An 11,874-nucleotide genomic window follows, 5' to 3' on the forward strand; every position below is an offset into this window, starting at 1 on the left:
GTATCCAATTTATTAAGCTATGTTATCAATTAATTAAATTTGATTGTTTGGAAATTTGAAAGTCATTTATAACACTACTATATCAAAAGCAGTTAAAAGTGATTACAAACTGTGCTATATCAAAATCGTTGTGATTATAATAATTTGCAAAAGCCAGCACATAATAGCAAAGGGCAACAACAACATAGTTATTTCTCACAAACACAGGGCAAGTTTTTCCCTTGCATGGAGCACTTGGGCCTTCCCCGGGCCCCTTCTGCCCTCCCGCAGAACCAGAGGCATTTTCCAGCGCACACAGTTTGTAAGCAAGAGCCGGCTGCAGCCCAGAAGGCTCCAAGCGCCTCCTTCCAGGCTGACTCTGCAGATGCCGAGGCTGCTCTGGGCTCTGCCAGGCTCTGCTGGGGCTCAGCTCTGGGCGAGGCTGGGCCCGCTCTCCCCTCGCAGTGCTCCGGGCAGCTGAGTCACAGCGGGAGAAGGACAGGACACCTCAAGGGATTGAGGTTTAACAGAGATTTTATTCAAATAACTGCCATAACAAACAGGCTGTCCTAACCTACTCTAACTAACTAACAGTGTTAACTAACATAACTAACTACTTGTCCTAACTACTACAACGAAAAGCTCTCGTCAAGGGCTTCATCTCCTCCTGCGCTGCTCCCTCAGTTGCTTTGCTGCAGTGATCAGAGGGGTCAGGCTGGAGAGAGGCTTGGCTGATGACAAAAATGGGTGCTGCCCAAGGGATAAAAAAGAAAGAAATGAACTGTTACTTTCCAGACTCAAGTTCCTCACAGGCTCTGTTGCAACGGGACAAAGGGGAATGGTTTGAAAGTCAAGAGAGGGAAGCAGGCTCAGATTAGATGTAAAGAAGAATTGCTGTAGCAGGAGAGTGGGGAAACACTGAGAGAGGGAGCCCAGAGATGTGGGAGGTGGCTCCTCCCTGGAAACATCCAGGCTCAGGTCAGGCAGGGCTCTGAGCCACCTGATGTGCTTGAAGATGTCCCCGCTCGTGGCGGGGCACCAGCTCCAGATGAGCTCGACAGGAGCCTGCCAAGCCAAAGCAGGCGAGGATTCTGCTGGCTTTGCGTGTGAAAAGCAGCGGGACTGGAGATGATGGGAGGGGGGCCCCACAAGAAAAGCCCTCCCTGGCGCTGCCGTTTCCCCCGCAGCCGCTTGGCATTCACCTGCAGCAGCTCCTGGGCAGAGAAGCGCCGCTCCTCGTCCGGCTCCAGGCTGCACTCGAGGAAGTCCCGCAGCAGAGCCGACAGGCGCCTGGGCTCCTGCAGCTGCGGGCTCCCGTTCTGCCGGATCAGAGCGCGGGCCTGCAGGAAAAGCAAACACAGCGCTCTGACAGCTTCCTCCACACCCACACGTGCTCACATCCAGCCCGCTTTCTCTGCCCCAGCTCCCCGGGCACTTTCCTCCCTGGCACAGATGCTGCTGCTCACAGCTCATTCTTCTGGGCCAGCCAAAAAACCCAAACCCTGGTGCAGCCACAGCCATTGCAACATCCAAATGATCTTGCCTTCAGAGCCGACTGCATTGGCTGACTTTGTCAGCAGGAACCTCCATCAGAAATAGCCCATTTTGCTTCTCCAAATACAGACGCCAGCTTTACAGGCCATTTTCAAGAGTTAGTGTGGTCTGCCTGTGTTATTTTAAGGGATTCTTACATCAAATGCATCTCTGCAGTGCCACTGACCCTCAAGTAAAAGCATTCCTGTTGCCCCATGCCAGAAACTGCCAGGCAAGGAACAGCAGGTTTGTGTGGCTGAAAGCTCAGGCCTGGTGACACAGAGAAAGTAAAAGGAAGGAAAGAAATATGTTAGAGTGTGGGGATGTTAAACAATCATCTTCATGTTTTAGACAAGTTTCCCAGTGAGAAGAGCCAGGGGGAGTTCATCTCACAAAACCTCTTTTAGAAACTCCTCCAGAAATCTTGTTGGGTTTGGGTGTGGGTGTTGGGGTTGGTTTGGGGTTTTCTACAAGACAACATTAGAGCTGATGCACTTGCTTCATGTATTTGGGTGATCCTCACAAGAGCTGCAACAACTTAAATGCCAAAGCAAATTGTTGCTGGAGACTGCAGAATATTTGTCTGTGTTCAGGCTCAGGTGCTGTGGGAATTCCCTTTGCGATGTGCAGAAACCTCCAGCTGCTCCTCCCAGTGCAGGGTCACCCTGTGCTCACAGGCCTCTGCAAAGCCTGGAGAATTTGCCTCTTACCATGGCCCCCGTTTGCTGGAAGTAAGGAGGTTCTCCTTCCACCATCTCGATGGTCACAATGCCAAAGGACCAGATGTCCACCTTGGGGCCGTAAGGAGAACTGGTCACAACTTCTGGGGCCATCCAGTGAGCAGTGCCCACCATGGAGCTGCACTGGTCCTGCTCAGGGCTGAGCTGAGCACAGAGGCCAAAATCAGCTGAGGACAGAAACAAGCACTGTCAAAGGCAGCTGCAATGAGGAAACCAAGCACAAAGATTCCCCACTCTCAGTCTGGGAATGCAGTGCTGAATCCAGCTGGAAATGTCCTCAGGGCTGTAGCCAAGGAAAGATGGAACTGGACCCTTAAAGAAGCCCTCAGCTTTCATGCTTGGCTTTTACTGATTTCCTTTGAAGCTTTAGATTGCAACTCCTGCCCCTCTGGGAGGGCCATTCCCAGAGCAAAGGCACTCCTGACAGCCTGCTCCTCTCCTGAGCTCTCTGCACGGGGCAGCCGCTCTCAGCTGGCAGCAGGGGCCGGGCAGTGCCACCAGCAGCACTTGTGGGGCTCTGGCCCTCACTGGGAAGCAGCCCCACAGCCGCACCCCAGGAGCGCCGTGCCTGGCCAGGAACACCCACCCAGCTTGACAGAGCCGTCCATTCCCAGAAGGATGTTGGAGCTCTTCAGATCTCGGTGGATCACCCGGTTGGAATGGAGGAAATCCAGGCCCTGCAGACACTGAGAGACAACAAGAAACACGAGGGAAAAAATCAGAGGCCGGAATATACCACACAAGAAAGGACAGTTTAGAATTCTGCCAGCAGCAACTTTGCTGTGACAGCCCAGGAGTGCAGGGCAGACAAACTCCAGGCAAAAGGTTCAAGGCGAAGCTGAGAGCAGCAAATCAGATCCAAAAAAGACAAAGAGTACCACAACAGCAGGAAAGAAGACAAGAACAGAGTAGAAATGCAGTGATATTTGCAGGCCATTCACTTCAGAGGCTCTTTCCTCTCCAGCTCATAAAAACAACACAGAAACAAAGGCCTGAGCATGGAGCCACTCTGCTCTCACAGCCTCTTTGGAAGGACCATGGTGTCCCAGCCATGGGAAGCACAAGCAGGATCCCTCACCTCCTGACTGACAGCTGCCATCTCTCCTTCAGCCATGCGTGTCTGTCTGACAACGTCCTGCAAAGTTCCTCCATCCATGTATTCCATCACCAGCCAGAGATCTCCATCAACAAGGAAGCTGGAAGAGGAGAACAATGGCACAGAGATGAATGTGCATTGCTCAATTCCCCCAGGGAAAAGCCCAGAGTGGAGTTTTGTTCCCAGGTCACTTGTCAATGAGGACAGAATCAGATGGAGAGACATTCCTGCCAGGCTGCACAGGCCTTGGAATCTGCCCAGGCTAAAGGAGAAGGAGGCACCCGGGAGAAAGGAGAGGCCTTAGATGGCAAGCAGGTGAAAAATGCACTTTAGCAACAGCCCAGCTCAATGTGGAACCACAACACTTGTCCCCAGCTGCTTCAGCATCTGAACTCATCAGTTCCACCATTCCCTCCGGAACAAGGCAACACAACTTCCAGAGTTATCCAGGGGAGGAGGCCGTGCAGCACTTGGGGCAAAAGCAGTCAAATGCTTGGAAAACCTTGCACAAAGTCCCTTCAGAAATAGGCAGGGCCATGGAAAAATGGGCAAATGAGGCATTTCTGGAAACAAGAACCTGGTCTTCCTGGCATCTGCAGCAATGGGACAGGGCTGGGAAGAAGAAGCCAAGGAAAATAATTTCTACCAGGGTTTATCAGCACTTGCTGTAAAACACAGCAAATGGGGTGAAGTTGAAGAAAAAGCCAAAGCAAAGCAACAAAAGCACATGGAAGGAGTGAAGTGCCAGGCTGTTGTTCTGGGAAGATATGGCCGGGTCAGGCATTTTCAGAACAGGCTACAGACTGGGGATGCCAGGAAAGATGAACGCAGGGCCTGTGCACGGGAGAAGACCTGAAGCACTCACCTGTCCAGAGAGTTGACAATGTTGGGGTTCTTCTTGTCCTTCAGGACCACAACCTCATTCACAGCTCGTTCCCTGTTCTGCCCTCTGAGACTCATTTTCTTGATGGCCACCTGAAGGGACATTGCAGACCTTTAACTGGAGCAGTCTGTGGCAGGAGGCCACAGCAAACACGGAGCGAGTCTTTTTGGAGCGAGCGAGCCGGGCTGTGCCAAACTGCCTTGGGATGGGACACCAGAGCTCAGCAAGTGCCATTCCCACAGCCCATTGCTCTGCTCGCTGGGGCTGTTACAGGACTCATGGCCAGAGACATTTGGCTCTGTAAGCTCTGCAGAAATGCTCCCTCAGCTGTCAGCCTCAAAGCTATAACAACATTCTCTGCACCTACAGTCTTCTCAAATGGCCTCAGCACTCTTAGGATTATTATTCCAACACATTTTGCAAGCAGGAGGTAATTCTGTTTCTGTGCACACAGAGCAAAACAGCCGGGAACCCTTTAGCAATTCTATGGCATTTGGCCAGGATTTCAAATGTCCCTGCTCTGTTTGGGATAGCACAACAAAGCAAACGTGCACATCCATTGCTCAGATAATCCCTGTCCCAGCTGCCACTGACACCAGACCCAAACACAGCTGCAGGGTTTAGGAGAGAGCTTTGCTCTGCACATCCATCTTCTCATTTCTCTCCCTGGCTCTGTGGTAACAGCTGAAGTAGAACTAAAACCCCAAACTGAGCCCAAGCAGGATCTCTCCTTAATTAGGCCTTGAGGTATCCTGATGAAACTCAGGATGATAAAACTGCTAAATAGTGTTCCTGTTCGAGGCTGGGATGAAGGTAAATTGGGCCTCAGTCTCCACCAGCTGATGCATTCACACTTTTAGACATGAAGACCAGGCCAGCGTGTCCTGCTCTGACAGACACCGCTGCCCTCCTTGCCTTCCTTTGGGCACTTGAGAAGGACCAAGTCTGTCCCAGCTGTGCTCTGCAGGCTGACCCTGCTCTGCCTTCAGAGGAGCAGCCTGTGCAGGAAAGCTCTGCTGGGCCCCACAGCTCCAGCCACAGCTCCCAGCAGAGGGGAAAGCCCTCGAGAGATGCCAGACGTGCTGGGCGTGTTGACACTGACCTCTCCTCCCGTGGCCCTGTCGAGTCCTTTGGAAACGGTTCCAAAAGCCCTGGAGACAAAAACAGCAGAGAAGAAAGAAGCAGCGCTTTAGTCCCTGGCAGTGAAAGCCAGCCCAGACAGGAGATCTCTGCTGCCTGCAGCGTTCACAAAACACCCGAGTGCATCCACCCTTCAAACAACAGCACAGCAGCCACCAGCCCTCTGCCATGCAAGGTGCCTTCTGACCACAGTTATCAATTCTGATCAGCACTGAGAGGCAGCAGCATCGTACCCCAGTGTCTGAAGGGGTTTGGGGCTCTCCTGACTTCTCACTGCATCCTGCACCAGCAAAATACCTGGGCCCTGCTTGTGCAGAAGTAACTGCCTTGCCCTTACCCTTGGCCAATCTGCTCCAGTTCCAGGTATTTCTCGGCAGGCTCCCCCACGCTCACGGTGTTCCCTGAAAGAAACCAGGTGGAAGATGCTCCCTCTCAGATGAGAGCCAGAATGCAGCCCCACTCCCTGGGGCCGGGAGCCCCTTGCTCTCAGCTGGGGAAGGACAATAAATGACCCTGTGCCATTCAGCTGCAGAGCAACCCTGGGTGCAGCTGATGCTGAGACACACACACAGCACCCTGCTCTGGCACACAGGAACAGAGCAGACGTACTCAGCTGCATCAGGCTCCACTCCCCGCTCCCCTCTGGCTGCAGGGCTGTGCTGCTGTCAGAATGTTCAGCCCAGGATCCTGCAGCACAGGGAGCTTCAGTGTCCTCTTCAGGAGCAGAGGGAGGTTCTCCATCTTCTTCCCAAAGCACAGCATCTTCTCTTTCCTCTTCCCAAAACTCTGCAGCTTCTCTGTCCTCTTCCCAAAAAGCTGCAGGTTCATCATCATCTTTCCAAGCCATGGGACATTCTCTGTCCGCTTCCCATGCTGGAAGATGTTCACCCTCCTCTTCCCAAGCCACAGGATGTCCACCGTCCTCGTCCCCCACCGGGAGATGTCCACTGTCCTTGTCACACACCGCGGGAGCCTCGCCGTTGTTTTCCCAAACCGTGGGGTGTTCGCCCTCGTCTCCCAGAACAGCGGGAAGTTCACTGCTCTCTTCCTCCTCTTTGGCCTCCTCTTTGCAAGCAGAGGGAGCCAGAGGAGGTGCTGATGCTGCTTTGGTGCCCTGTGGACAGACGGGAGTGTGAGGGACGAGAAGTTCTATCTCAGTTATCACCTTCTTTATCCTCAGCTACACATCCAGCTGCACTAAGCAGAAATAGGGTTCAGAGCTGTTCAAACTAACAATGGGCTAAAGCCGACATTGCCACTTATTGTTGGGAATTCCATATTCCACCATGGCTAAAGCCAGCAAGCAATCTTCTGCTTGCAAAACCAGTCCTGCAGCTCTTCAAAAGCTCTTCAGCAGAAACAGAGAAAACTGCCAGGGATCTCTTTGCTGCTGCTGCTGCTGCAAAGACACTACAGGAACTTTCCTTCAGCCTCCCAGGCTGGCACTCGGCTTCCACACGCCGAGCTCACAACTTGCTGCGCAATTCTGAACACCAAAGCTTCCTTTGCCACTCACCGAAGGAGGAGCTGCTGGGGATCCACGCGTGAGGTGCGCTGCAATGGGAGAGGGAACGTGAACCAGATGTTGTTAGGAAAAAACTGCCTGTGGTGGGAAATGAGCAAGGCAAGCCCGAGAGAGCATTTTGCTTTCACAGCATCCCTCCAGGAGCCACAGGCCCTTCACACAGCAAGCAAGAGAGCAGCACAAAATACTGGGCTGTGTCAGCTCTTGGCTGGAGCAGCAAACGGAGGGAGTTCCAGGCTCCGCTGCCACAGACTCCCCGCTTGAGGGAACAGAACCCCCCCAGGCCTCATTGCAAATGCTGTGCACGCCCCGCTGGCTGCAGACACCCCCTTTTTCAGCTGCAGCTGCTGGCAGGAGCTCTCCCAAACCAACCCTGTCCTCATGGCAATTTGGTCACAGAGTCAACTCCGTTCCAGTGAAAGAACAGAAAGCACACAGCAAGCCCAAAGCCACAGAGGCTGCACTGAGGGAAAACCTCAACTTACGTGCCAAGTGGGTTAAAAAATACCCCGAATAAGCCACAGAGAACAGAGTGCCAACTGCAGCAACCACTTGCTGCATCATTTTGGCTGCGCTGCACACGTCTGCAGACTGTACCCCTGCAAGCACAGAAGGACACCCGTCAGGGGCTGGGCTGGCTGCTGAGAATGCCTCGGGCAGGAGGATCCTCTGGCAACGAGCAGGCACCCAGAGCCGCTCTGGACACTGAGGCCTCCGTGTCCCACAGCAACGGGAACACCACGGGGACGTGGCAACGCTCCTGTGACACCACAGCAGCCGCTCACGCAAAAACCGCCTGGAAGCTTCTCCTGTGTCACAAAGGAGCATAAAGAATCCTCCCAGGGCACGGCCTATTGCCCAAAGGATCCAAGAGGAACTCTGAAAATGCAGCAAACAAGGACACCCCATAGCCCAGCCTGAGCACTGAGGAGGAACGAGGACAGCACCAAACCAGAGCAAACACGACCTGTAGTCACTGATACTGCTGAATAAAACCAGCAAGGCTTGTTCCATCTGGAATCTTTGTTCTAGTTCTAAAAACAAGCAAGGTTCTCCACTTTAAATATACAGAAGGCAGGAACTGGGGAGGAGGTGGGATTAGGAAGGAGGAGGAGCAGGAGGAGGGAGAAAGGAAAAGGAGGAGCAGGAACAGGAATAGAAGGAGAAGCTGGAGGTTCCAGTGCCCCCTGTGTCCCCAGCACCCCCGGCCACGGGCCCATCGCCCCCACCTCATCCTGCAGGTGAGCAGGGAGGGGGAGCTGGTCCCAAATCTGTCAGGGGGAGCCTGAGAGGGTCTTTTTATTGGAGTGTGTTTGGAACTTGCAGATTGCGGAATTGAGCCCTAAATATTGTCTGGCGTCCCTGGGAGGTTTTTTCCCTCTGTGTGTGTAGGTTTGGATCTTGCAGGACCCCAAAGCTGAGCCCCTTGGGGGATCTTTGGGGTCCACATGGCCATTGCCCAGTATTGGCTGGGGGAGGACATTGGTCCTGGGGACCCCCAGGAGAGCAGAGGAGAGGAACCCCTGGGACCCCCAGAGTGGGGAGAGCAGAGAGGGGCGATCCCAGAGCTGGGGGACCCTGGCAGCTTGGAGAGGTGGGAGCCTGGAGAGGAGAGACTCCTGGGATCCCTGGGATCTCAAAGCAGAGATCAGGGGAGAAGGGACCCCATGGACCCCCAAAAGCCCCTGGATCATCGCTAAGGGGGACCCCAGAGGAGGGGGAACCCCTGGAGCCCTTGGACCCCCATCATCCCAGGGAACTAAAACCTCTGGAAGCCTAAAAGTGTAAAGACAAGAGATGGGGAACTCCCGGGGGAGTTTTTTTCAGGCTGAATCTTGATATTTTGGAGATTATCATGGACACAAGACTCCTGCTTAGCTCTAGGCATAGACTTGGGTAGGAGGAGCTTCTGCTCCAAGGCACTCCCACTTTGGTTACTCCCAAACCAGGATTTGTCATTTCCAAGCCATGGCCAGATGGAGAAAGAGAAAAAGCTCTGGAGATCCTGCATGAGGAGGGGCTGCAAACTCAGCCCAGGGAGCTGCAAGGAGGAAAGATCCCCCCTGTGCCAGGAAGGCATCTGGAGATCCTGCCGGAGCTCAGAGCTGGGGGAGAGAGCTCATGGCAGGGAGAAGCCCCACAAATGCTTGGAATGTGGGAAGGGCTTCAGCTGGAGTTTCAAGCTGAGGGAACACCAAAGGATCCACCCTGGGAAATGGCTCTGTGAGTCTGGGGAGTGTGGGAAGGGCTTCAAGAACAGGTCCCATCTGATCTGGCACCAGGTGATTCACACTGGGGAGAGCCCCTAGGAGTGTGGGGAGTGTGGGAAGAGGTTCAGGAAGATCTCTGTCCTGATTAACCACCATAGGATCCACACAGGGGAAAAGCCTGGAAAGTGCTTGGAATGTGGGAAGAGCTTCAATCGCAGCTCCCACCTGATCTGGCACCAGAACATCCACACAGGAGAATGCCCCAGTGAGTGTGGGGAATGTGGTAAGAGCTTCATTGAGATGTCCAATCTGATTTGTCACCAGAAGATCCACACAGGGGAAAAGCCCTACATGTGTGGGGAGTGTGGAAAGGGCTTCAGCTGGAGATGCAACCTCGGAGCACACCAGTGCATCCTGAGTGTGGGAAGAGATTTCCAAGGAGCTCAGGTCTCATCAAACATCAGTGGATTCACACAGAGGAGAGGCCCTAAGGCTGCCCTGACTGCGGGAAGGGCTTCACAAAACTGCACCCTCATCAGGCACCGACACATCCACACTGGGGAGAGGCCCTACGAGTGTCCCCAGTGTGGGAAGAGCTTCTCACAGAGCTCAACCTTGACCAAACAGATCTTCCTGACTCCCCGTGGGCACCTGGATGAACACAGGGGCAGGAATATCCATCAGAACACAGAGCAACAATGGGAATTGCAGATTGACTGCCCCTGAAGATTCACCAGAATGCAGAGATCCCCCCACAGCCCCTGGAGAAGCCCATGCCCGAGCAGGGGAATGCCTGAGATGAGGCTGTGACCCCAGGGGACACCTGTGGACAGAGGGGTCCCTGCTGGAGCCGCCTGTCCTGGAAGGTCTGACCCCGTGTCAGAGTGACCCACGCTGCAGCACTGTGAGGGGGCTGCTCCCATGGAATGGACTCAGGTTGGAGAAGTTCCTGGAGACCTCTCTGGTGGGAGAGATCCCAGAGTGCAGCAGGGGAACAACTCCTGTCCTTGAACAGCAGGAAAAGCCCTGGGAGATGAACTGACCATGGCTCCATTCCCTGTATCCCTGCACTGCCAGGTTAGGATGCAGAGTTGGTAGGAGGGAGGGGTGGAAGGAAGGTGCTTTTAAGGGTCTTCTTATTCTCCTGCTCTGAGCTTATTGGCAATAAATTCAATTCATATTTCCTGTTTTGCCCATGACTGTGTTTAATGAGGAAAGGTCCCGGGTCCTTAACTCATGAACCCTTGGTTAAATTTTCTCTCCCTGTGTGGCTGTGGAGGGCAGTGAGAGAGCAGCTGTGGTGGGTGCCTGGACTCGGGCCAGCATCACCCCACTGCAGTGGGACATGTCCTTGTGTGGCCCTGTGCTATGGTGCTACAGGTGCTGTTGCTTTTGTCTCCCTTATGATTTTATCTTTTGCGTTAAATGCTCGTGAAGTGCCCCCGGTGTCCCTCGTGTTTCCTCGGCGCCGGTAGCCCCGTCCCTTCCCCTGCTCCCCGTCCCACGTTCCATCCCGGCTGGCGGAGCCTTGGAGCTGCCGTGGGGGCCGTGGGGCTGCCCCGGGGGCTGCGCCCCGAGCCGGGGCCCCTTCCCAGTGCTCCCAGTGTGCCGCTCCAGCCTGGAGCAGCCAGCGAGGGCTTCAGCTGGGACGGCAGAGAGGCGCTGCTGGGGGGTCCTGGCTCACTTCGCTTTGGTTTTGGTATTTTTGCGAGTTTTCTGCAAGAAATCTCTCCTCTACTCAGCTGAAGGGGTTTGGAGGGCGGGTCCCCTTTTTTGGGGGAAATCAAAGCGATGCACTGATGCTCCTAATTAGACGTGCATGAGGCTCCAGAGTTTCCCGCTGAGCCGGAGGCACCCAGCAGCCAGGGCTGGGCAAGGCGGGCCGGGAGGTGCGGAGAACTTTGTTTGTGTTGGGAGCTCAATGGCGGCTCGGGCCGGGCCCGTTCCAGGGCTGTTCCTCATCCCCGCCTTTCCCCTCACGCAGCCCGGGGCGGGCCCTGAGAGCGCGGGGCGGGGCTGTGCCGTGTGCAGAGCCCGCCGCTGGCTGCCATTGGCTGCTTCTGCCGTCACTCGTGGCACTGGCACGCGCTGATTGGGCAGAGCGGGGACAAGCCCGGCCCCGCTGGCGCTCCCAGGGCGGCCGTGGGGCAGGAGAGCCGCCATTGCCGGAGCGTCTGTGCGGGCCCGGCAGCGGCGGCAGCAGCGGCCGGAGCCCGGTGAGGCGGCGGCGGAGCTCGGAGGCGGCCCCGGCCATCGCAGGTGGGAGCCGCGCTCGGTTCTGCGGGGGCTCGGGGCTCGCTGCGGGCCCGGGAGGGGGCGGCAGGGGGCTGTGGCGGGTGGCTTGTGCCGTGGCCGGCCCGTGTTGGCCCTGGGCTGAGGGCGCTGCGGGAGCGGCTGCCCGCGGTCTCCTTGCCCGCTGGGGCCTCGGCAGGAGGCGGTGGCGGAGCAGCGCTGGCTCGTCCCGCTTCGTGTCGGGAGGCCGGAGGTGGCTGCGCTGGGCCCGGGGCTGGGCGGGAAAATTCCCGGCGCCAGAGGTTTGTGTGGCCCAAGGAGCCAGAGGAGTGGTGTGCAAGTGACTTTATTGCTGCCCAAAGGGAGAGGCCATGGGGCATTTGCCGTGCGCTCTCTCCAGGTCTTGGAGGACGCGGCCTCGTTTTTGTCCTGATTTTCCCGGCCGCATGTCCCTGTCCCTTTGCCCAGCACTGGCCGAGGGGCTTGGAAGGTTCAGCCTTCCCGATCCGCCTGCTGCATGTCCTTTTTGTATAACA

General features: G+C 55.5%; 1 protein-coding gene across 1 annotated transcript; it reads right to left on the bottom strand.

The window, feature by feature from the left end:
• Nucleotides 1-495: 495 nt before the first annotated feature.
• Nucleotides 496-11,090, bottom strand: LOC147645667 (uncharacterized). Its single transcript, XM_086874366.1, has 11 exons — nt 7,382-11,090; nt 6,888-6,925; nt 5,981-6,485; nt 5,709-5,772; nt 5,334-5,382; nt 4,214-4,323; nt 3,331-3,448; nt 2,839-2,938; nt 2,223-2,419; nt 1,182-1,319; nt 496-729 (listed from the first exon to the last, which is right to left on the bottom strand). Exons 1-11 carry the CDS (start codon nt 7,908-7,910, stop codon nt 637-639), a joined length of 1,941 nt encoding a protein of 646 aa, XP_086730492.1. The 5' UTR covers nt 7,911-11,090; the 3' UTR covers nt 496-636.
• Nucleotides 11,091-11,874: the final 784 nt, after the last annotated feature.

Source organism: Cyanistes caeruleus, unplaced genomic scaffold, assembly GCF_971803275.1.
Source record: "Cyanistes caeruleus unplaced genomic scaffold, bCyaCae1.hap1.1 HAP1_SCAFFOLD_198, whole genome shotgun sequence".
In the NCBI taxonomy this organism is placed as follows: Eukaryota; Metazoa; Chordata; class Aves; order Passeriformes; family Paridae; genus Cyanistes; species Cyanistes caeruleus.